The sequence below is a fragment of the Somniosus microcephalus genome, chromosome 5 (genome assembly GCF_052327205.1).
Source record: "Somniosus microcephalus isolate GS21.2 chromosome 5, FLI_Smic_1.0, whole genome shotgun sequence".
NCBI lineage: Eukaryota > Metazoa > Chordata > Chondrichthyes > Squaliformes > Somniosidae > Somniosus > Somniosus microcephalus.
This window is the reverse complement of record NC_140991.1, coordinates 38,928,843-38,952,002: the sequence shown is the minus strand read 5'-3', so window position 1 is coordinate 38,952,002 and position 23,160 is coordinate 38,928,843. Positions and strand designations below refer to the sequence as shown.

Here is a 23,160-nt window from a genome sequence, read left to right as displayed (position 1 = left end):
AGCCACGGTGGAGGGTGCCAATCAAGCGGGCTGCTTTGTCTTGGATAATGTCAAGCTTCTTGAGTGTTGTTGGAGCTGCACTCATCCAGGCAAGTGGAGAGTATTCCATCACACTCCTGACTTGTGCCTTGTAGATGGTGGAAAGCCTTTGGGGAGTCAGGAGGTGAGACACTTGCTGCAGGATACCGAGCCTCTGACCCGCTCTTGTTGCCACAGTATTTATGTGGCTGGTCCAGATAAGTTTCTGATCAATGGTGACCCCCAGGATTTTGATGGTGGGGGATTCAATGAGGGTAATGCCGTTGAATGTCAAGGGGAGGTAGTTAGATACTCACTTGTTGGAGATAGTCAGTGCCTGGCACTTGTGTGGCACGAATGTTACTTGCCACTTATCAGCCCAAGCCTGAATGATGTCCAGGTCTTGCTGCATGTGGGCATGGACTGCTTCATTATCTGAGGAGTTGCGAATGGAACTGAACACTGCAATCATCAGTGAACATCCCCACTTCTGACCTTATGATGGAGGGAAGGTCATTAATCAAGCAGTTGAAGATGGTTGGGCCTAGGACCCTGCCCTGAGGAACTCCTGCTGAGATGATTGACCTCCAACAACCACAACCATCTTCCTTTGTGGTAGGTATGACTCCAGCCAGTGGAGAGATTTCCCCCTGATTCCCATTGACTTCAATTTTACTAGGGCTCCTTGATGCCACATTTGTCAATGTTGCCTTCATGTCAAGGGCAGTTACTCTCACCTCACCTCTGGATTTCAGCTCTTTTTTTCCATGTTTGGACCAAAGCTGTAATGAGGTCTGGAGCCGAGTGATCTTGGCAGAACCCAAACTTGAGCATCGGTGAGCAGGTTATTGGTGAGTAAGTTTTACTTGATAGCACTGTCGAAAACACCTTCCATCACTTTGCTGATGATTGAGTAGACTGATGGGGTGGTAATTGGCCAGATTGGATCTGTCCTGCTTTTTGTGGACTGGACATACCTGGGCAGTTTTCCACATTGTCGGGTAGATGCCAGTGTTGTAGCTGTACTGGAACAGCTTGGCTAGAGGCGCGGCTAGTTCTGGAAGAGCTAGTTTCAGTTTGAGGTTTTGGATGAGATACTCTACTTGGATTCAGCAGTGCTAACCTCTCCCTTAAGAGATCTCCTCCTGTCTCCTAAGAACTGGACTGTTCCTTCACCTGTCCAATCTCTAAGGGGAGAAAAATAACCGAGACCAGGGGTTCGAGTCGTCTGGCTTAAGGCTCACCATTATATTTGCAAGACCACTGATGCCTTTTTACCCAGTCAAACCTCATTGACTATCATATAATAATAATTCATCCGAACCTTTTCCCCTCAAACACTGCGCTGTTCCCAACATATGCACATCATACTGACTGCCCTAGTATATCAATGTTTACCTCTAAATGCTGTGGCAAGCTGCACAGTGACTTCATAAAATAAATGTATGCACTTTTTAAGGAGACTGATCAAGGTACTGGAACCTTAGCTTCAAGATGCCAATAGTGTGTTCAATGATGTTCCTGATGGTCCCATGGCTGCTATTGTACTTGTGCTGCTCAGGCATGGTGGGGTTGCAGAGGGGTGTCATTAGCAGCCATATTCTGACATTTCTGGAGTGGTGGAACAATGGGGCAGTGATGAGTGTATCAGGATGAGCGCATCATGGCAGTTGCTTTGGCAGTGATTACACACTAGTTGAGCATTGCTGCTCTTCCTGTTGAAAAACGCTCTTTTCTCGTCCTCTGATGCCCCGATAGTTACACGTGTACAGTCAACGATGCACGCGGGAAGCCAGCCACTGCTGCAAATCCCAGAGCACGCTCATTCTGGCTATTCATTGAATCATAGAAACTTACAGCACAGGAGGCCATTCGGCCCATCAGGCCTGTGCTGGCTCTTTGAAGGAGCAGTTGTGCTTAGTCCCACACCCCTGCTTTTTGTCCATAACCCTGTAAGTTCTTCATCCGCAAGTACCCGTCCAACTTCCTTTTAAAATGATTTATGGAATCAGCTTTCACCACCTTTTCAGGTCGAGCGTTCCAGATCTCGACAACACTCGGGGTGAAATAATTCCTCCTCATCTCCCCTCCAGAACTTTTGACAAGGATTTTAAATCTATTGACCCACTTGCTAGAGGGAACATTGATGCCACTGGGAAAGTATAGTACTGATTGAATCTGGTTAAGAGGGACGTGCTCAAAGCAGCTGTGCACTCTAGACTGGGAGATGCAGGCGATGTCTCCTGTAGCAGCCTGGAAAATTTGAGGTTGAGGTGAAAAATTTCAGGGCGTTGGTGACTTCCGCAGCCACTAGAAAGGCAGGGCCCCCTGGTCCTGCTGCAGGAGTCTGCACAGATCTGCAACAGCCTGGCTGGTGAACATTAGGAACAGGAATAGGCCATTCAGCCCCTTGGGCCTGCTACACCATTCAATTACAAAAGCAAAATACTGCAGATGATGGAAATCTGAAATAAGAACAGAAAATGCTGGAAACACTCAGCCAGTCAGGCAGCATCTGTGGAGAGAGAAACAGAGTTAACGTTTCAGGTTGATGACCTTTCAGAACTGCTCCAGGAAAGTGACTTTAGGCTTACAGACCCAGTGGGCTGGGTAATGCCTTCTACGAGTAGCTTCCCCATTGGCGGGGAAGTTTGCAGATTGATCGATGTTTGTAAATTTCCAGCTCCAGATCAGAAGAATCTGGCATGAAATGACAGCTTTTTTGTGCTTTTGACTTTAATATATGATGCCTGGAGTGAGCATTACATCTGTAGTGTGAAGGGCGAGTAGTGGACGCAAAGTTTATATAGACAGAAATGAGCGTCCCGTGTTTCACTAATTTGTGTAGATGATTTGTAAAATCTACGATGGAATTATATTGCCACTTTCATGTGAATAAAAAGCAACTTTGACTGTATATTAGTACAAACATGGTGGTGTAACTTTGGAAGATACTAAAGCCAAATGGTGTGAGAGCTCTTGGGGAGACCAACTCACACTGCTTGGGACTCTCCGATGTTAAGCACAACTCCAATGCAGTGTGAGGCTGGGTTAAAAAGGTGCTCATGGGGTCTGCATTTACTGCAGTCTTTTTTAATCTTTTGGCAAAGTGGGCACTCCCATCCAAAAGGTAGAGAGATACTGGTCAGAGCGTAAGCAGAGCTCTCCACTAGCACGCAGTGTGCAATTCACTACCTGCAACCAACGGATCAGATCAAAGCTCTGCAGTCCTGCCACATCCAGTGGTGAATGGTGTTGTACAATTAAACCTAAATGATGGCGGAGCCCAGCACGTGTTCAAAAGACAAGGTTGAAGCATTTGCAACCATCTTCAGCCAGAAGTGCCGAGTGGATGATCCATCTCGGCATCCTCCTGAGGTCCTCACCATCATAGAAGCCAGTCTTCAGCCAATTCTGAATTTAAATAAAGGAAACTACGATGGTATGAGGCGCGAGTTGGGTAGGATTGATTGGGGAATGTTACTCAAAGGGTTGACGGTGGATAGGCAATGGCAAACATTCAAAGATCGCATGGATGAACTACAGAATTTGTTCATCCCTGTTTGGCATAAAAATAAATCAAAAAAGGTGACTCAACCGTGGCTAACAAGGGAAATTAGGGATAGCATAAGATCCAAGGAGAAGACATAAATTGGCCAGAAAAAGCAGTAAACCTGACGATTGGGAGCAGTTTAGGATTCAGCAAAGGAGGACAAAGGGATTAATTAAGAGGGGGGAAATAGAGTATGAGAGTAAGCTTTCAGGGAACATAAAAACTGACTGTAAAAGCTTTTATAGATATGTGAAGAGAAAAAGATTGGTGAAGTCAAGCGTAGGTCCCTTGCAGTCAGAATCAGGGGAATTTATAATGGGGAACAAAGAAATGGCTGACCAATTAAATACATACTTTGGTTCTGTCTTCACAAAGGAGGACATAAATAACCTCCCAGAGATGTCGGGGAACATAGGGTCTAATGAGAGGGAGTAACTGAAAGAAATCAGTATTTGTAGGGAAATGGTGTTAGGGAAATTGATGGGATTGAAGGCTGATAAAACCCCAGGGCCTGATAATCTACATCCTAGGGTACTTAAGGAAGTGGCCCTAGAAATAGTAGATGCATTGCTGGTCATCTTCCAAAATTCGATAGACTCTGGAACAGTTCTCATGGATTGGTGGGTAGCTAATGTTACCCCATTATTCAAAAAAGGTGGTAGAGAGAAAACGGGGAATTATAGACCGGTAAGCCTGACATCGGTAGTGGGGAAAATGTTAGAATCCATTATAAAAGATGTAATAGCAGAGCACTTGGAAAACAGTGACAGGATCGGGCAAAGTCAACATGGATTTACAAAAGGTAAATCGTGCTTGACTAATCTACTGGAATTTTTTGAGGATGTAACTGGTAGAATAGATAAGGGAGAACCAGTGGATGCGGTGTATTTGGACTTACAGAAGGCTTTCGATAAGGTCCCGCATAAGAGATTAGCATGTAAAGTTAAGGCACATGGGATTGGGGGCAAGGTACTGACTTGGATAAAGAACTGGTTGGCAGACAGGAAGCAAAGAGTTGGAATAAACGGCTCTTTTTCCGAGTGGCAGGCAGTGACTAGTGGGGTACTGCAGGGATCGGGATAGGACCCCAGCTATTCACAATATATATAAATGATCTAGACGAGGGAACTAGAGGTAATATCTCCAAGTTTGCAGATGACACAAAGCTAGGTGGGCGTGTGTGCTGTGAGGAGGATGCCGAGAAACTCCAGTATGATTTGGACAGATTGGGTGATTGGGCAGAGGCATGACAGATGCAGTATAATGTGGATAAATGCGAGGTTATTCACTTTGGTGGCAAACACAGGAAGGCAGATTATTATCTGAACGGCAATAGATTGGGAGAAAGGGAAGTGCAACGAGACCTGGGTGTCCTTGTGCACCAGTCGCTGAAGGTAAGCATGCAGGTGCAGCAGGCGGTTAAGAAGGGAAATGGTATGTTGGCCTTCGTAGCAAGAGGGTTTGAGTACAAGAACAAGGATGTCTTGCTGCAGTTGTACAGGGCCTTGGTGAGACCACACCTTGAGTATTGTGTGCAGTTTTGGTCACCTTATCTGAGGAAGGATGTTCTTGCCATGGAGGGAGTGCAGCGAAGATTCACCAGACTGATACCTGGGATGCCAGGAATGACGTATGAGGAGAGGTTGGGTCGATTGGGCTTTTACTCGCTGGAGTTTAGAAGAATGAGAGGGGATCTCATTGAAACGTATAAAATTCTAACAGGACTGAACAGACTGGATGCAGGAAGGATGTTCCCGATGGCCGGGGAGTCCAGAACCAGGGGTCACAGTCTAAGGATAAGGGGTAAGCCATTTAGGACAGAGATGAGGAGGAATTTCTTCACCCAGAGAGTGGTGAACCTGTGGAATTCTCTACCACAGAAGGCAGTGGAGGCCAATTCATTAAATATATTCAAGAAGGAGTTGGATATATTTCTTAAGGCTAAAGGGATCAAGGGATATGGGGAGAAGGCAGGGACAGGGTACTGAATTTGGATGATCAGCCATGATCGCATTGAATGGCGGAGCAGGCTCGAGAGGCCAAATGGTCTACTCCTGCTACTATCTTCTATGTTTCTATGTTTCGATTCACTCCACATGATAGCAAGAAATGGCTGAGCACACTGGATACAGGAAAGGGTATGGGCCCCGACAACATCCAAACTGTAGCGCTGATGACTTGTGCTCCAGAACTAGCCACGCCTCTAGCCAAGCTGTTCCAGTACAGCTAATGCACTAGCATCTACCTGACATGTGGAAAACTGCCCAGGTACGTAATGTCCATAAAAAGCAGGACAAATGCAATCCGGCCAATTACCACCCCACCAGCCTTCTCTCAATCATCATCAAAGTGATGTCATTGACAGTGCTATCAAGCAGCACTTACCAATAACCTGTTCACTGATGCTCAGTTTAGGTTCTGCCTGGACCACTTGGCTCCAGACCTCATTACAGCCTTGGTTGAAACATGAACAAATGAGCTGAATTCCAGAGGTGAGATGAGAATGAATGCCCTTGACATCAAGTCAGCATTTGACAGAGTGCGGCATCAAGGAGCACTAGTAAGATTGAAATCAGTGGGAATCAGGGCAAAACTCTCCACTGGCTAGAGTCATACCTCGCACAAAGGAAGATGGTTGTGATTGTTGGAGGCCAATCATCTCAGCCCCAGGACATTGTTGCAGGAGTTCCTCAGGGCAATCATCTTCAGCTGCTCCACCTGCTTCATCAATGACCTTCCCTCCATCATAAGGTCAGAAATGGGGCTGTTCACTGATGATTGCACAGTGTTCAGTTCCATTCGCAACTCCTCAGATAATGAAGCAGTCCGTGCCCACATGCAGCAAGACCTGGACAGGTTTGGGCTGATAAGTGGCAAGCAACATTCGTGCCACACAAGTGCCAGGCAATGACTAACTTGAACAAGAGACAGTCTAACCACCTCCCCTTGACATTCAACGGTATTGCCATAATCAAATCCCCCACCATCAACAACCTGGGGGGGTCACCATTGACCAGAAACTTAACTGGACCAGCCACATAAATACTATGGCTACAAGACCATGTCAGAGGCTCGGTATTCAGTTCTGAGTGACTCACTACCTGACTCCCCAAAGGCTTTCCACCATCAACAAGGCACAAGTCAAAATTGAAATAACAACAGAAAATGCTGGAAATACTCAGCAGGCCAGGCAGCATCCATGGGGAGAGAACCAGAGTTAACGTTTCAGGTCTGGGACCCTTCATCAGAACTGGAAAAAGCTGGAGATGTAACAGATATTAAGCAGGTGCAAAGACAGGGGGCGGCGGGGGGTTTAGGAGGGGAGGAAGGAATAGAAAGAACACCCTGTACTTTTGTAAGAGGCAGGAAAGATAAAATGTTGCAAATGGGAATGGCAAAAATCATACTGCATGAAAAATGGGGGCAGAGATAATTAACTGAAATTGTTGAACTCAATGTTGAGTCCGGCAGACTGCAAAGTGCCCAATGCAGTATGATTTTTGCCATTCCCATTTGCAACATTTTATCTTTCCTGCCTCTTACAAAAGTACAGGATGTTCTTTCTATTCCTTCCTCCCCCCCTAAACCCCCCCTCCCCCTGTCTCTGCACCTGCTTAATATCTGTTACATCTCCAGCTTTTTCCAGTTCTGATGAAGGGTCCCAGACCTGAAACGTTAACTCTGGTTCTCTCTCCACGGATGCTGCCTGGCCTGCTGAGTATTTCCAGCGTTTTTTGTTGTTATTTCAGATTTCCAGCATCCGCAGTATTTTGCTATTATACAAGTCAGAAGTGTGATGGAATACTCTCCACTTGCCTGGATAAGTGCACCTCCAACAACACTCGAAGCTCAACACCATCCAGGACAAAGTAGCCTGCTTGATTGGCACCCCATCCACTACTTTAAACATTCACTTCCTCCACCACCGGCACACTGTGGCTGCAGTGTGTACAATCTACAAGATGCACTGCAGCAACTCGCCAAGGCTTCTTCGACAGCACCTCCCAAACTCACAACCTCTACCACCTAGAAGGACAAGGGCAGCAGGTGCTAGGAACACCATCACCTCCAAGATCCCCTCCAAGTCACACACCATCCTGACTTGGAAATATATCATCCTTCCTTCATCGTCACTGGGTCAAAATCCTGGAACCTCCCTACCAATCACCATGTGGGAGCACCTTCACCACATGGACTGCATCGGTTCAAGAAGGCGGCTCACCACCACCTTCTTAAGGGCAAATAGGGATGGGCAATAAATGTTGGCTAACGCCCACATCCCATGAATAAATAAAACAATATATATAAGGGGTTTTGACACCTAATCTTTGTGCTTTGTAGCTATTGATCTCAAACTATATAACTGCAACTCTAGTACTTTTGGAATACACACTGATCAACCATTTGCTGCCTTTAAGTTGACACATTGGAGGTAATTTTCAGAGTGTGCCATCCAAGCACTGTGGGCAGTAACCTCATGATATGGCAATCCAGAGGCAAGGCTCTACACTGGGATCGCAAACTAGAAATATGCCACAATTTACACGTCCAATCAAATACTGATGTGATCTAGTGTACTGTTCAGAAAAATAAACAACTGACTGTACACGATGTAGTTTACAGTCTACTCCATTGTGGGCACATTATCGACATTTATTATTGGGCTTTGAGTTAATTTTGCTCTGGAAGACTACTTTCTTTACTGTTCAGACAGTATTTGGTGTCAGCCTTGGGTCAGTGGCAGCACTGTCGCCTATGTCAGAAGACTGTGGTTTCAAGTCCCATTCCAGAAACTTCAGCACATAATCTAGGCTGGCATTTAATGCAGTGCTGAGGGAGTGCTGCGCTGTCGGAGGTGCCGTCTTTCGGATGAGACGTTAAACCGAGGTCCCGTCTGCTCTTGTGGACGTAAAAGATTCCACAGCACGGTTCGAAAGAACAGTCCAATTCTCCCGATGTCCTGGCTAACGCTTATGCCTCAACCAATACCAATGGATGATCTGGTCATTTATTTCATTGCTGTTTGTGGGATCTTGCTGTGTGAAAATTGTCTGCCTTGTTTCTTACATTAAAACAGTGACTACATTTCAAAAGTATTGCATTGGATGTAACGAGCACTTTGGGACGCTCGGAGGTCATGAAATGCTTTATATTAGTGCATGTTCTTGCATTGCATGCCAAAGTCTTATTTCTAAACCTCCATCTCTGATAAAAAAACAAACCAAAAAAAACCCCTGAAAATCCTGGAAATCTAAAATAAAAATAAAATTAAACCCATTAGCTGCTGCTTTGTACTAGTATTTAACACATTTGACCCACAATCTTTACTTGTTCTTTGCCACTTCCCTCTCTCTTTTGGCCAGTCCTACGAAGGAGATTGCCTACTTTCCTTTTTCAGGCTGATGGTAGAGTCTCTATTTGAAATGTTAACCTATTGTTTTCCTTTTCAGATGCTGATAAGAACATATAACATAAGAAATAGGAGCAGGAATAGGCCATTTGGCCCCTTGAGCCTGCTCCGCCATTCAATAAGATCATGGCTGATCTTCTACCTCATCTCCACTTTCCTGCACTATCCCCATATCCCTTGATTCCTTATCGATCTCTGTCTTGAATATACTCAACGACTGAGTCTCCACAGCCCTCTGGGGTAGAGAATTCCAAAGATTCACCACCCTCTAAGTGAAGAAATTTCTCCTCATCCCAGTGCTAAATGGCCGACTCCTTATTCTGAGACTGTGACCCCTGGTTCTAGACTCCCCAGCCAGGGGAAACATCCACCCGGCATCTACTCTGTCAAGCCCTGTCAGAATTTTGTATGTGTCAATGAGATCACCTCATTCTTCTAAACTCTAGAGAATATAGGCCTAGTCTACTCAATCTCTCCTCATAGGACAATCCCCCCATCCCAGGAATCAGTCTGGTGAACCTTCGTTGCACTCCCTCTATGACAAATATATCCTTCCTTAGGTAAGAAGACCAAAACTTGCAGTATTATATGTTTTAATTACTAACGTCAGCAGATAGGATGCCTGGAAAAATGAAGGAGTTACACCTGCGAGGATCTATCAAGATAAGTGACTTCCTGACATGAGAAGCGCAATATAAATACATGGTCACCTTTATATAACGGTGACTACATTTTGTGGGTCTGTCTACTTGCATCAGTGTTTCACAAACAAAAGAACAAATTGAAAACTTTGAAATTTAGGCTTGCTGCCTAAAGTGTAAACGGACAGTGAGAAGTTCCAAACAAACAACATTGAGGCAGACAGCGATCAAATCTGTCTTTGACTAAATTCAATTCGGCACTCGTTGTGCAGTCTCATAATCCCTTTTCCCCCATTCAGACTGATCGTGCGCCAGCTCTTTGGCCACGGCCCTGTCCGGCCACGTCAGGTCATTTCCTTCCAGTCACACTGGAGTCAGCTGTAGCTGTGCCAAGTGGAGGCTCTGCAATGTCTGCTGGTTCTGAAGCTGGTAGTCCCTCATACGATTAACTGTTAGCTCAGTGGGTAGTCTAAAGAAGCAAAGCAAACTCTTCTTTGAGAAATGTGTGCTTATATTATTTAATTCTCAACCAAAGCATTATCAGCAGTTTAAAGAAGATAACTAGGCTCTGTGTTATCACTTCAGAAATAGCTTTCCACCTCATAGTTTGAAGTTAAAAACCATTTACACCCAAATTTCTTTCTAGTTGTAATGACTAAGTTTTATGTCCTACAAAATAAGATCAAGTTCTATATATGGAAATAAAAATTGTGCTAAATGAGTTTTAATGTACTATTTCTTGTTCTTGGAGGGAGAACATCACTATTTTAGGAAGTCTATTTCTGAGATTTGAAATATCCCAAGTTAATGAGTCGACTATTTGAATAAATGTGAAGGGGCATTGCATGAATGTTTTTCCGATGTCTGATATTTTACCTTTTCAATAGTTTTAATAATGAAAGTTAGCTACACTATCCAAAATACTCACCTGAACTCACTGCACTGATCAAGTTGTCTCTGGATATGACTCGGTCCCAATCTAAACAACCAGCACACCAGAAAAACCGTTTATGCATCTATATTTAATCTGTCACACTTTTTAATGGGCTGAAAACAACCAAATTACAACTCACCATATTTGTGGATCTCCCATGGCATTGCGCACAGTGAGCCAGAGGATGTGTTTTATAACAAATGAGATGTTATGCCGCCTAATGCACAATGCATCATCAGGGTCGCTGATTTACAGTGATTGAACACGTTTTACAACATGTTATTATGGAATATTTACTGGTGTTTGGATAGAGAATTCCATGATTGTGTATTATACTGTGAAACCTGTAAATAAGCAGCGTTTATTATTATTAGTGCCCATTTCCTGTACAAGCCTCATTAAATACCCAGACTTACTGCAAAAATATTTAAATGAACAAAAAGCATAATTCCCTGGTGCTTGGGGTGGGTTTCATCATTTTCTTTGTTCACCCATTTGGATTGGGAACAAGGGAAGCTCCATGATCGCAGGAACTCTTAAAAACCTTTGGAAGTTTATTTGCAATGTTTATAGTACTTATTTAGTGCCATATTTCTTGCTAGACATTTTATATCACTCCTTAGGTTTCTTTGTTAAAGCACATCAATTTCATGGTCAAAATGGTACACCACACAGACTATTCTGCAGATCTTGGCAAACTTGATTGCCAATGAACCAGGACAACTGCCTCAGCTTGCTATAGACCAACAAGATAAAATCATAGAAAAATACAGCACAAAAGGAGGCCATTTAAAAAAACTTCCTTTTCACATATTTATCCAATTCCCTTTTGAAAGTTACTATTGAATCTGCTTCCACCGCCCTTTCAGGCAGTGCATTCCAGATCATCATAATGTGCTGTTTAAAACAATTTCTCCTCATCTCATGTCTGATATTTTACCTTTTTAATAGTTTTAATAATGAATGTTAGCTACACTATCCAAAATACTCACCTGAACTCTCACTGCACTGATCAAGTTGTCTCGGGCAAGGGAGGAGATTGCAGGGGCTCTGACACAAATTTTCAGAATCTCTCTGGCCACAGGGGAGGTGCCAGAGGACTGGAGGACAGCGTAGGACCATTATTCAAGAAAGGTAGTTGGGATAAACCAGGGAATTACATGCCAGTGAGCCTAACATCAGTGGTAGGCAAATCATTGGAAAAAATTCTGAGGGACAGAATTAGTCTCCACTTGGAGAGGCAAGGATTAATCAAGGATAGTCAGCATGGCTTTGTCAGGGGGAGATCATGTCTAACCAATTTGATTGAATTTTTCGAGGGGGTGACTAGGTGTGTGGATGAGGGTAGTGCAGTTGATGTAGTCTACATGGACTTCAGTAAGGCTTTTGACAAAGTCCCACATGGGAGACTGGTTAAGAAGGTAAGAGCCCATGGGATCCAGGGCAATTTGTCACATTGGATCCAAAATTGGCTTAGTGGCAGGAGGGTGATAGTCGAAGGTTGTTTTTGTAACTGGAAGCCTGTGTCCAATGGTGTACCGCAGGGATCGGTGCTGGGTCCTTTGCTGTTTGTAGTGTACATTAATGATTTAGATATGAATGTAGGTGGTATGATCAGTAAGTTCGCAGATGACATGAAAATTGGTGGAGTGGTAAATAGCGAGGAGGGAAGCCTCAGGCTACAGGATGATATAGACGGGTTGGTTAGATGGGCAGAACAGTGGCAAATGGAATTTAACCCTGAAAAGTGTGAGGTGATGCATTTTGGGAGGACTAACAAGGCAAGGGAATACACAATGAATGGTAGGACCCTAGGAAGGACAGAGGAACCTTGGTGTGCATGTACATAGGTCCCTGAAGGCAGCAGGACATGTAGATAAGGTGGTTAAAAAGGCATATGGGATACTTGCCTTCATTAGCCGAGGCATAGAATATAAGAGCAGGGAGGTTATGATGGAGCTGTACAAAATGCTAGTTAGGCCTCAGCTGGAATACTGTGTGCAGTTCTGGTCGCCACACTATAGGAAGGATGTGACTGCATTGGAGAGGATGCAGAGGAGATTCACCAGGATGTTACCTGGGCTGGAGCATTCCAGCTATGAAGAGAGACTGGACAGGCTGGGGTTGTTTTCCTTAGAGCAGAGAAGGCTGAGGGGGGACCTGGTTGAGGTGTACAAAATTATGAGGGGCATAGATAGGGTAGATAGAAAGGAACTTTTCCCCTTAGTAGAGGGGTCAATAACCAGGGGGCATAGTTTCAAGGTAAGGGGCAAGAGGTTTAGAGGGGATTTGGGGAAAGGCTTTTGCACCCAGAGGGTGGTTGGAATCTGGAACTCACTGCCTGAAAGGGTGGTAGAGGCAGGAACCCTCACAACATTCAAGAAGCATTTAGATGAGCACTTGAACCACCATAGCATACAAGGCTACGGACCAAGTGCTGGAAAATGGGATTAGAATAGACAGGGCTTGAGGGCCGGCGCGGACATGATGGGCCGAAGGGCCTCTTTCTGTGCTGTATAGCTCTATGACTCGCCTCTGGTTCTTATGCCAATTATCTTAAATCTGTGTGCTCTGGATACTGACCCTTCTGTCAGTAGAAACAGTTTCTCCTTATTTACTCTATCAAAACCAAATATAATTTTGAACACCTGAATCAAATCTCCCCTTAACCTTCTCTGCTCTAAGGAGAACAATCCCAGCTTCTCTATAGTCTCTCCACATAACTGAAGTCCCTCATCCCTGGTATCACTCTGGTACATCTCCTCTGCACCCTCTCCAAGGCCTTGACATCCTTCCTGAAGTGTGGTGCCCAGAATTGGATACAATGCTCTATCTGAAGCCTAACCAGTGATTTATAAAGGTTTACCATGAATTCCTTGCTTTTGTACTCTATTCCTCTATTTATAAAGCCAAGGGGCTAGATTTTCGGGGAGCCGTCAGGCGGGGTTTCAGGCGTGGGGGGGGGGGGGGAATCCTGACTTTGGGGGTCCCGACACCATCCCGCCCAAAACCCCGCCCCACGTAAGTTTCAGGGGCGGCGGGTACCCGCCCCGCACTGAGACCCGCCGAAACCAGGCAGGAAGGGATTAGTGCCAATTAACTGCCTGTCCGGCCACCTTCAAAGATTTGTATATGTGAATCACCAGGTCTCTCTGTTCCTGCACCCCCTTCAAAATAGAGCTTTGCCATCTGTAACAAGGATACCTGCAGTATCCTTGCAACCTAGATTCATCATCAATGCTTGGCAAGATCACCACTGCTCTCAATTGTTAAGCCTATGCCACATTTCCAGTGAGCACTGCAATGTCAGGTATTTGTTGCCCACATACACATCAAAGATGACTGATTCAATGGCAAGACTTTTATCTCCTTTCCCACTGAACACTAGACACATAGGCCCAATTTCACAAAATTGGTGCATTTCCCAAAGTGCAGGTTGCAACGGATTGCTTGCATGTGTTCAACTTAAGACCCTGCAAAGAAACAGCTTGGCACGGGTGAACACTGAATGCGGAATAGGTTGACTAGCTGCACTTTGTGGTGTGTACTATCTACCCAAGACATGGTACTGGTGGTTAGTCTTATCCTACCAGATTTCTTAGGCCGGAATTTTGCCAGCGCTCAGAGTGCGGGTTTGGAGGCGTGACCGCTGTCAAAATCACAAAGATTGATATCGGGTAGGAAACCTGCTGTCAACCCGCCTCCAATCAATCTTCCCAAGTGTCGGGTCCCCAATTTGCGCATGGACCTGACACCTAGCAGCGGGAAGAGGATTACAGCCACTTACCTGCCTGTTAACGGGTACTTGATAGTTGTTAACAGGCTCTTTTTCAATTTTGCCGCTTCTGCCTCGAGTTTCCCGGTGTCCGGACACCACACCAGGTAAGTGTGGTGTGTTGTGAGTCTGCTGTAATGTTTCTGCATTGATGACAGCTGCACAATGGTGTGAAGGATCCAGTGCACTGGTGAGTTTCAGAGGTAAGAAAATGTTGGGAAAATCATTTTTAATGCATTTACACTTTTCTGTAGGTAACGAGTTTTGAATTGGATGTCTAGTCCCACCTCATTGGGAGAACCTCTCTCACCAGAGACAGATTGCTTCTGTAACCTCACCTGCAGCTGCCATCTGTTCTAGTCTATGGAGGGAGTCATTGGAGAGCCTGGGTGCAAGAGCTCACCTTTGTACAGTGATTGTCAGTGTTTGCAGCACCTCAATGCTGTCAAACACTGAGAAATGAGCTATCAAAAAAAATCTATGCGTGGTCTCTTTAAGAAAACCGGCAGATGACATGTCATCAAATGACGCATCATCAAATGACGTCATCTGACTGGCTTCCTCTTAATTGGCTGGCAAGCCTGCAGGGCGGGCTTAACAAGACCAATCAACGTAAAATCACATCCGTGGGCCGGATGCAGTTGGGGGCAGGACTAGAACCCGGAAACCAGCTGACCCGCTCCCAAGCCGCATCCATTTACAAAACCACGGCCTTAGTGTTCCATCTTCCCACACATCTGTTTACAGGTACTGTAGATACTGTAGACAATGTTCATTCCAGCCATCACGTGCTGCCAGGCATGATGCACTGCTGTCCTCTGCTAGAAGAGTCCTGGGGTGCCAATCTGGCACTCACTTCATGGACTAGCATGTTAACTTCATCAGCTATTGACCAAGGGATTGGGGCCAGTGCCACTCCACCACCTACCCATAGACACCCATTTCATACTTTGACATCGGATTAGCCTTTGCCTTCCTTTTTGCCTACCACTTCCTTCCACCCATCCCCCTCACACTGCCTTTGGAAAAGTTGTCAAATATTTCAAAGCTATTCAACCTTTCTAAAATATGAACGGATTTCCTTCTTTGCTGCCCCCCACCCCCCCTCCAATGCAGGCACTCACCTTATAGTTGAGCAGCAGCCCTTTAAACGCTGCATGTTCACAATACTGCGGGCCTCCCTGCAGAATACTCATTGTTTAAGACCGCAGCTTTGCAAGGAGCATATTAAAAGTAGTTAATTTAGCTGACTGTCAAATCCAATGAGGTCAACAGGCCACTTCACCACCACAGGTGTGCATGGGGACACTGCAGTCACTTTCCCCCCCTACCTCCCCACCCATTAGGAGTCATGGGGCTAAAAATTCAGTTTGGGGTGCCAAGCTCGCCTGGGCGCCGGAATTACCGCTGCGCGCGGAGCCACTTGCGCCATCGGGATATTCAGTTTCTGCGCCCCAAATGGAAGCGGGCCGCTAAACGAGGCTTCCCGCGCCCCGCTTGGGGTGCTGAAACTGAATATTGGCGCGCAAAGTGCACGCTGCGGTACTGCAGGCCTTCCTCCCACTGTTAAGGGGGAGGTGCCTGCAACAGCGCGATCCCCGCTCGCGAGTGCCGGCAAATGAGCCCGGCACCAAGGAGAAGTGCCGGGCTCTCGGGAAACAGCCGGCAATGCCGCGGGGGGGGTGGGGGGGGTGTAGGAGGCCGGGGACGGAGGTGCGGGCAGGCGGCCGCCGAAAAAGCGGCCGGCCGCACCTCCACCTTAACTAGAGCCACTACCGCCACAGGTTGGCCCCTGTGTACCGGTCGCTATTTGCGGAAGAGGCGGGCGCGACCTAATATGGCGTTCGGGGCGGTAGTGGGGCGCTGCGCACACCGATGATGTCATCGGTGGCGGCGCAGCGCTACAGGCTAACGCCGCCATTAGCGCCCCGCTAAATATCGCGGTGGTTGTGGCCAGTGGCGCTAAAGCCTCTGAGTGGCCTCTTTGGGCGCAAACTGGTGGCGCAGGCCACTGAATTTCTAGGCCATGTTCTTTTAACTATATATTTGCTTATACCTCTTACCTCTTTTTAAAGCCCAAGGTACAATAGGAAGATAACAGTTGCCAACATGTAGCAGGCCTGAGCTAGCTAAGTGGGGTTTAGCAGTACTGGGGAGGCAAATGGTTGTGAAGTTTAGCAGCTACAGGAAACTTTGTGCTATCTGGCACCGACGGGACCGAGCTGCTGCCGTTCCCTCAAAACTGCCGTACACTCCAGAGCTAATGTTGAAACATACGGAGATCGGAGATTTTCATCTCCGTATGAATCAACAAACTCTGTTGCGCCTCTAAACAGTCGGCAAGCGTCTCTGTAGCGTCTCTAGCTGAAGCTGTTGCTTAGCTACAGACGTTGCAGAGCTTGACTGTTCAAAAAAAGCAAAGAAAAGAAACGAAAAGAATAAAAAACGGCTCCTGATTTTTTCTGGTGGCTCGAGCTTGCCGGACGGTTCGCCTCCGGATAGCACAAAGTTTCCTGTATTGTGTGGGTTACAGGGCTCTGGGAGTGCTGCAGGGTGATCTGGGGTATAGGAGGAACTTGGGGTGTGGTAGCACTGTGGATGATTCCTGTAGTCTGACAGTAGTGGGAGAAGGGACGTACCAGGGCTTTGTTAACACTGAAGGATTCAGGATGTGGCAGCATCGTAGTAGAGGAACCTGGGGTCTGGAAGCAGAGGGTTCAAGCAGTTGCAAAAGAGAAAAATAGCTTAACATTTTGACGGTAACCCTTTATCAGAACTCTTATCTAATCAACCTGCACTTCCAAGATTTTCTGTTCTTATTTCAGATACATAAACATTCAGCATTCATAGTATTCTTTTATCTCATCGATTTTCAGGTGCTGTTTTGAATTCTAAAGATTCTATACTGTGACAGAACAGAAACAATTGTAATTCAAAATGCCATTTCGAAGGGGAAAAACGGCATCACAATCAATTCAAAAGTTAATATGGTGACTCTGCAATGCCTGTGGAGTTAAAGTCCAAACAAATGCAAGTCGGTGGACTTTGCCCACCTTAGAAAACTTTCATTTCAATGCCAGCAAATTGGTTACTAATGTGTTGACTTACGGTAAGCCTCAAAACTAAACTGAAAAGCAAGGAATTTACAACATATCAATGAAGATAAGACTTGACTGGTTTAATATCTTCCCAGTCACACTGTTCAAAACCACTTCAAGTTAGTAACAGATTGTTTGCCATCTCTGTGTGATAAAGGAAGCTCCCCGACTAAGCAAACCTCAAGACCATTATACTGTTTGGTGAGGTTTAAATCAAAATTGTTCAAATCATGAAACAAGGCTGCCTCCCTTTTGTGGGAAATAAATGAAGCTGAGCAAATTGTTTCACAAATGACTCAACTTACCACCTTTAAAAACTATCTATACAACCAGCAAAGCTGCTGATAATATGATGCATTTGAATAGATTTAATTGCAGCAATAAATGGCCATACTTCAATTACATGACATTTGTACGAAGATTTTATAGATAAAGATCAAAGAACTGTACCACGAAGCACCCTACATTCCAAGGAACGCGTCTCCCTCGTGTAAACATTCTTGTATATGGTATTGGTATAACACAGTTCCAATGACCTTTTGGGCTGCTTTGATCTAAATTATTAAGAAACTGAAATGGATTAATGGGAACTACTGTATCACCAACAGAAATCGTAAAATTGTCTAAAGCTATTTAACCTGCAGTTAAAGGCGAGAATGGTATGTTTCCAAACCACAAATTCCAATATCATTCGACCTTTTCTAACTATATAGAACTAATTGATCTAAAGTATCAAGCTGCAGTTTTGTCAGCCGGCTCGATTTTAAGATGCTTACTGTATTCGTTACTCTTTGTAAAATTACATGCATTTCAAGGTACTCTAAACAAATGCTTTGATTAACTCACTGTTACGTTTGTAGAATGACACATGAATCACCATTCTGCCCTGATGATAAAGATGTTGACTAAAATAGTGTAATTACTTTCTCTGTAATGAATTTTAAGGAGCAATGTGATCACTTGCTCCAAAATTATTTCATCACTGTCAAAGGACACTTGGACATCCATTTTAATCTAACATTCCTGAGCTTCATCAGAGTTCAAATCTAACTCTAGTGGACCATTAAACAGCAGGCACAGTTAGTGACAAGTGCCACCAGTCTGTTATAAACATAACACCAGTTCATCAATGGTTTAAATTAATATACTCCAGGCTGCCCTTTCAAGCTTAAATAATCATTAATTGCCAAAGATGCAAAGGAGTTTGCCATGTCCCCAAGGTAAATCAGTTGTACATTATGCATTCATTAGGACCTGCCTTTAATGCTGCATTTACTTTACTGTGCTGTCATTGTTAGTCACTTTGGCGACAGTGCCGAAAGGTAAATGAGGTTGCACTATTGCCTCCAGAGGAGCAGAGAACTGCCTCAACTTGTGTTTTGTTTTTAAACCCATGTTGTAAGAGGCAAGAAGAACTGGAGCAACAATGTAAAAGGCTGTCACCAACTGTTGTGTCATTTTATTTTGCCCTGGGAGTTCTGAGATCTTACCCCACCTGGACTGGCCAGCCATGTGGCTTTCACTGGCTGGCCTATATGGAGCTTCCCCATAAAGCTTCCCTTAAAGGAGAAAAGAAAAATTAAACACTTGCTAGGATTTCAAGCCTCCTACAGTGGAAACAAACTCTCAGCCTATCATCAGAACCACGTATCTAACAATAGCTTCATCCTCCTTCTCTTCACAATCTACTTTCTGCTGCACTAATTGTAGAAATTGTAGAAAATTCTTTTGGTTTCAATTTTCCAGAACACAGTAAGAACACTGAAACTTGCTTAGTACTAACCTGGTAACTTACAAGTATATCTATTTTTAAACGTCTTGCATCTGTGCAGAACTTCCTGTTGTATAACAATAACTTTCTTTAACACTTTTTGTGTCATATTTTCTGCCACTCACAATCGTGTCACACTATCTGTCTCACTATTTCTGTCATGATATCGTCATCATGCATTTATGTCATGTTTTTCCTGTTGATTTTACTCATATCTTGATTCCTGCAATATTTGTTCTCCAGGTTTGATGGAGTGGTTGCCTTCTTACCTTCGAGACGTCCCAATCTCCCATCTCAGTGACGCTGGATCAGGTCTTTTAAGCCTTCCAGGAAATGTTACCCCAAAAACATTTATTTAAATTTAAAATGTATAAAATGTTTCTTTTTTAAAAATTCATTGATGGGATGTGGGCGTCGCTGGCAAAGCCAGCATTTATTGGCCATCCCTAACTGCCCTTAAGAAGATGGTGATGAACCGCCTTCTTGAACCGCTGCAGTTCCCCATCCCCTATTGTTTCAGCTGCTGTTGACCACCCCCTGTCCATTCTAGGCCATCAATGATCCCCCTCCCCCACATGTTCTTAGCTGTGATTGGGCTTCCCCATTCCCATTCTTGGTTACTCACAGGCCTGTTCCCTTCCACCCCATATCTTTTGGGTCTTGGACCTTATCACTGCAGTTCCTGCTCCCACCATCCTGTTCCCCACGCCCAGTCTCCAAAACAGCCTCCTCTGGGATGGGCACAGGCTGCCTCAATAACATACATTATTAGAGCTGTTCATTGTGCGTGGAGAAGGGAAATGAGCACTTAAATGAGGGATATTCAAACTAGGTAGAAGATAATGTAATTTTTTTCAAAAATAAAATAGACTGTGAAGTGCTTTGTAATAGGCTTTCCTTGTGCTATATGAGCACTCCACAACAATGCTGCTTCAAACTTTACCTAAACACATCGCCTTCCATTATAGTAGGTTGTAATCCGTTTACCTTAGAACTGCTGAACTGCTGAACTAGTGACATTATTGCGTATTCATGGTTGCTTTTGACCAGATGAAGGCTGCCCAAATGCCTTTACTTTGTGATCCTTAACAACCATTAATGAAAACTGATCTTTTACCCAGTCATCTTTGAACTGGATTTGAACTCAAAATCTGATGTGCCACCTGAACCTGCTATTTTAGATGCTTGCAATTCACAGCTTATTTACAGTAGCAATTAAGGGTGGGGGGGGGTGGGGGGAGGGGGTGGGAGGAAAGTTAGCACCATACCTTGTCTTCATAGAATCTCCTTCGTAATTTCCTGTCCTTTGGAGGTACAGAGCGCCTCAGCTGCTTGTACCATTTACGAACAATATATCCACGCCAGTAAGCTTGAATTCTAAGATAAAAGTGTAAGCTTGTTAAACCAACATAAAACCAGTACTCAAGTAAGAGATCATCACATAAATGTTTAATCTTACATCAGAGTACAATGCCCGATTTTGGAAGCAGAGTGGTCACATTGCATCACTAGTTCCATTTATACCTTTTAAGCATATTCAGGCTAGTTTTATTGGATTACTGCTGTAACCTTTACAAAGATCACAGAGAAAACAGGGCTGCATTTCTTACAGGATCAGCAACTGCAATATTGGAAATAAAATTTATAGGTAAAAAGAAAAGCTGTAAACGCTGTTCTAATGAAGGGCCCCACTTCAAATGCTAACCTATCTTCCTCTTTCAGATGCTGACCAACTTATTGTGTATTTCCAGCTTTAGTGCTTTTATTCAACAACTACTTGCATTTATATAGTGCCTTTAACGTAGTAAAACGTCCCAAAGCGCTTCACAGGAGCGTTATCAAACAAAATTTGACACCAAGTCACATAAGGAGATATTAGGGCAGATGACCAAAAGCTTGGTCAAAGAGGTGGATTTTAAGGAGCGTTTTAAAGGAGGAAAGAGAGGCGGAGAGGTTTAGGCAGGGAATTGCAGAGCTTAGGGCCGAGGCAGCTGAAGGCACAGCTGCCAATGGTGGAGTGATTAAAATCGGGGATGCTCAAGAGGCCAGAATTGGAGGAGCGCAGATATCTCGGAGGGTTGTGGGGCTGGAGGAGATTACAGAGACAGGGAGAGGCGAGGCCATGGAGGGATTTGAAAACAAGGATGAGAATTTTAAATTCGAGGCACTGCTTAAATAGAAGCCAATGTCGGTCAGCGATGGGACTTGGTGTGAGTTAGGACACTGGCAGCAGATTTTTGGATGACCTCAAGTTTATGGAGAGTAGAATATGGGAGGTCGGCCAGAAGTGCATTGGGAGAGTCAGCAGCAGATGATCTGAGGCGGGGCGGAGTTGGGCGATGTTACAGAGGTGGAAATAGGCGGTCTTAGTGATGGTGCGGATGTGTGGCTGGAAGCTCATCTTGGGGTCAAATATGACACCAAGGCTGCGAGCAGTCTGGTTCAGCCTCAGACAGTTGCCATTGAGAGGGATGGAGTCGGTGGCTAGGGAACAGAGTTTGTGGCCGGGACCGAAGACAATGCCTTTGGTCTTCCCAATATTTTTAGTTCGAATATTCAGTTTATTGCACTGATAAAGACAGAAACAACTTGCATTTATATAGCGCCTTTTATGACCCGCAGGATATCCCAAAATACTTTGCAGCCAATTAAGTACTTTTTAACGATAGCAAAATACTGCAGATGCTGGAAATCCAAAATAACAACAGAAAATGCTGGAAAAACTCAGCAGGCCAGGCAACATCCGTGGAGAGAGAAATAGAGTCAATGTTTCGGGTCGAAACCCTTTAAGGATTTCGACCTGAAACGTTGACTCTATTTCTCTCTCCACGGATGTTGCCTGGCCTGCTGAGTTTTTCCAGCATTTTCTATTGTTATTAAGTACTTTTTAAGTGTAGTCATTGCTGCGATGCAGGGAAACGTGGCAGCCTATATGCCAACATCAAGGTCCCACAACAGCAATAAAATAATTGAACAGATAATCTTTAGTGATGGTGATTGAGGGATAAGTGTTGGCCAGGACACTGGGAGAATTCAGAAAATGCTGAAAATACTCAGCAGGCCAGGCAGCATCTGTGGAGAGAGAAAGAGAGTTAATATTTCCAGTCAATGACCTTTCGTCAGGACTGGAAGAAGTTAGCGTTGTAACAGTTTTTAAGCAAGTACGGAGGCAGGGAACTGGGGGAGTGGAGAAAATAACAAAGAGGAAAGTCTGCGATAAAGTGGAAAGCAGGAATGATTAAATGACAAAACGGATGATAGTACAAGGCAAAAGGGGGTGGTAATGGGACAAGTAAAGAAACAAAAGATGTGACTGGAGGAACTGTAAATGGCAACAGCAGAACCATTACCAGCACATGCTGCCCCCAAAAATAGGAGCAGTGGTTATGATCTGAAGTTATTGAAATCACTGAGTCCAGAAGGTTGTAAAGTGCCTAACTGAAAGATCTTCTGGACTCAACATTGAAACATTAACTCTGTTTCTCTCTCCACAGATGCTGCCTGACCGGCTGAGTATCTCTAGCATTTTCTGTTTTTATTTCGGATTTTGTGCATCTGCAGTAGTTTGCTTTTGTGTCACCGGGAGAATTCCCCATCTCTCCTTCGAACAGTGTCACAGGATCTGCTACATCTGCCCGAGAGGGCCTCAGTTTAACGTCCCATCCAAAAGACGGCACCACTGACAATGCAGCACTCCCTCAGTATTGCACTGAAATGCCAGCCTGGATTAAATGATAAAATAAACAGCCTTCCACCACCACTCTACAGCAAGATCCCTCTGTAGAGTATTTTTTACACAATGTTTTATGTTTAATTGAAATGAAGGGAGAGGACAGGAGTTTTTTATTCCCTATAGAAGATTGTTAGGAGATGTGTGAGGGTGGGATTATTTTCAACTTCGTCGCCAGCATGGGAAGCTGGCGGAGAGAATTGCCAGCCTGCGGAACAAAAATGAGGTGG

At 44.7% G+C, this 23,160-nt stretch overlaps 2 protein-coding genes across 3 annotated transcripts in view; one reads left to right on the top strand and one right to left on the bottom strand.

Annotated features, from left to right (window-relative positions):
• rnf32 (ring finger protein 32) overlaps positions 1–23,160 on the bottom strand; it is a 66,466-nt gene that overhangs the window by 10,947 nt on the left and 32,359 nt on the right. For both annotated transcript variants that reach the window (XM_085987542.1, XM_085987543.1), the window contains one exon: positions 20,469–20,577. In XM_085987542.1, coding sequence (XP_085843668.1) covers positions 20,469–20,577 — 109 coding nt within the window. The remainder of the gene's footprint in view (positions 1–20,468; positions 20,578–23,160) is intronic.
• lmbr1 (limb development membrane protein 1) overlaps positions 1–23,160 on the top strand; it is a 261,948-nt gene that overhangs the window by 235,377 nt on the left and 3,411 nt on the right. The gene's annotated exons all lie outside the window — the stretch shown is intronic.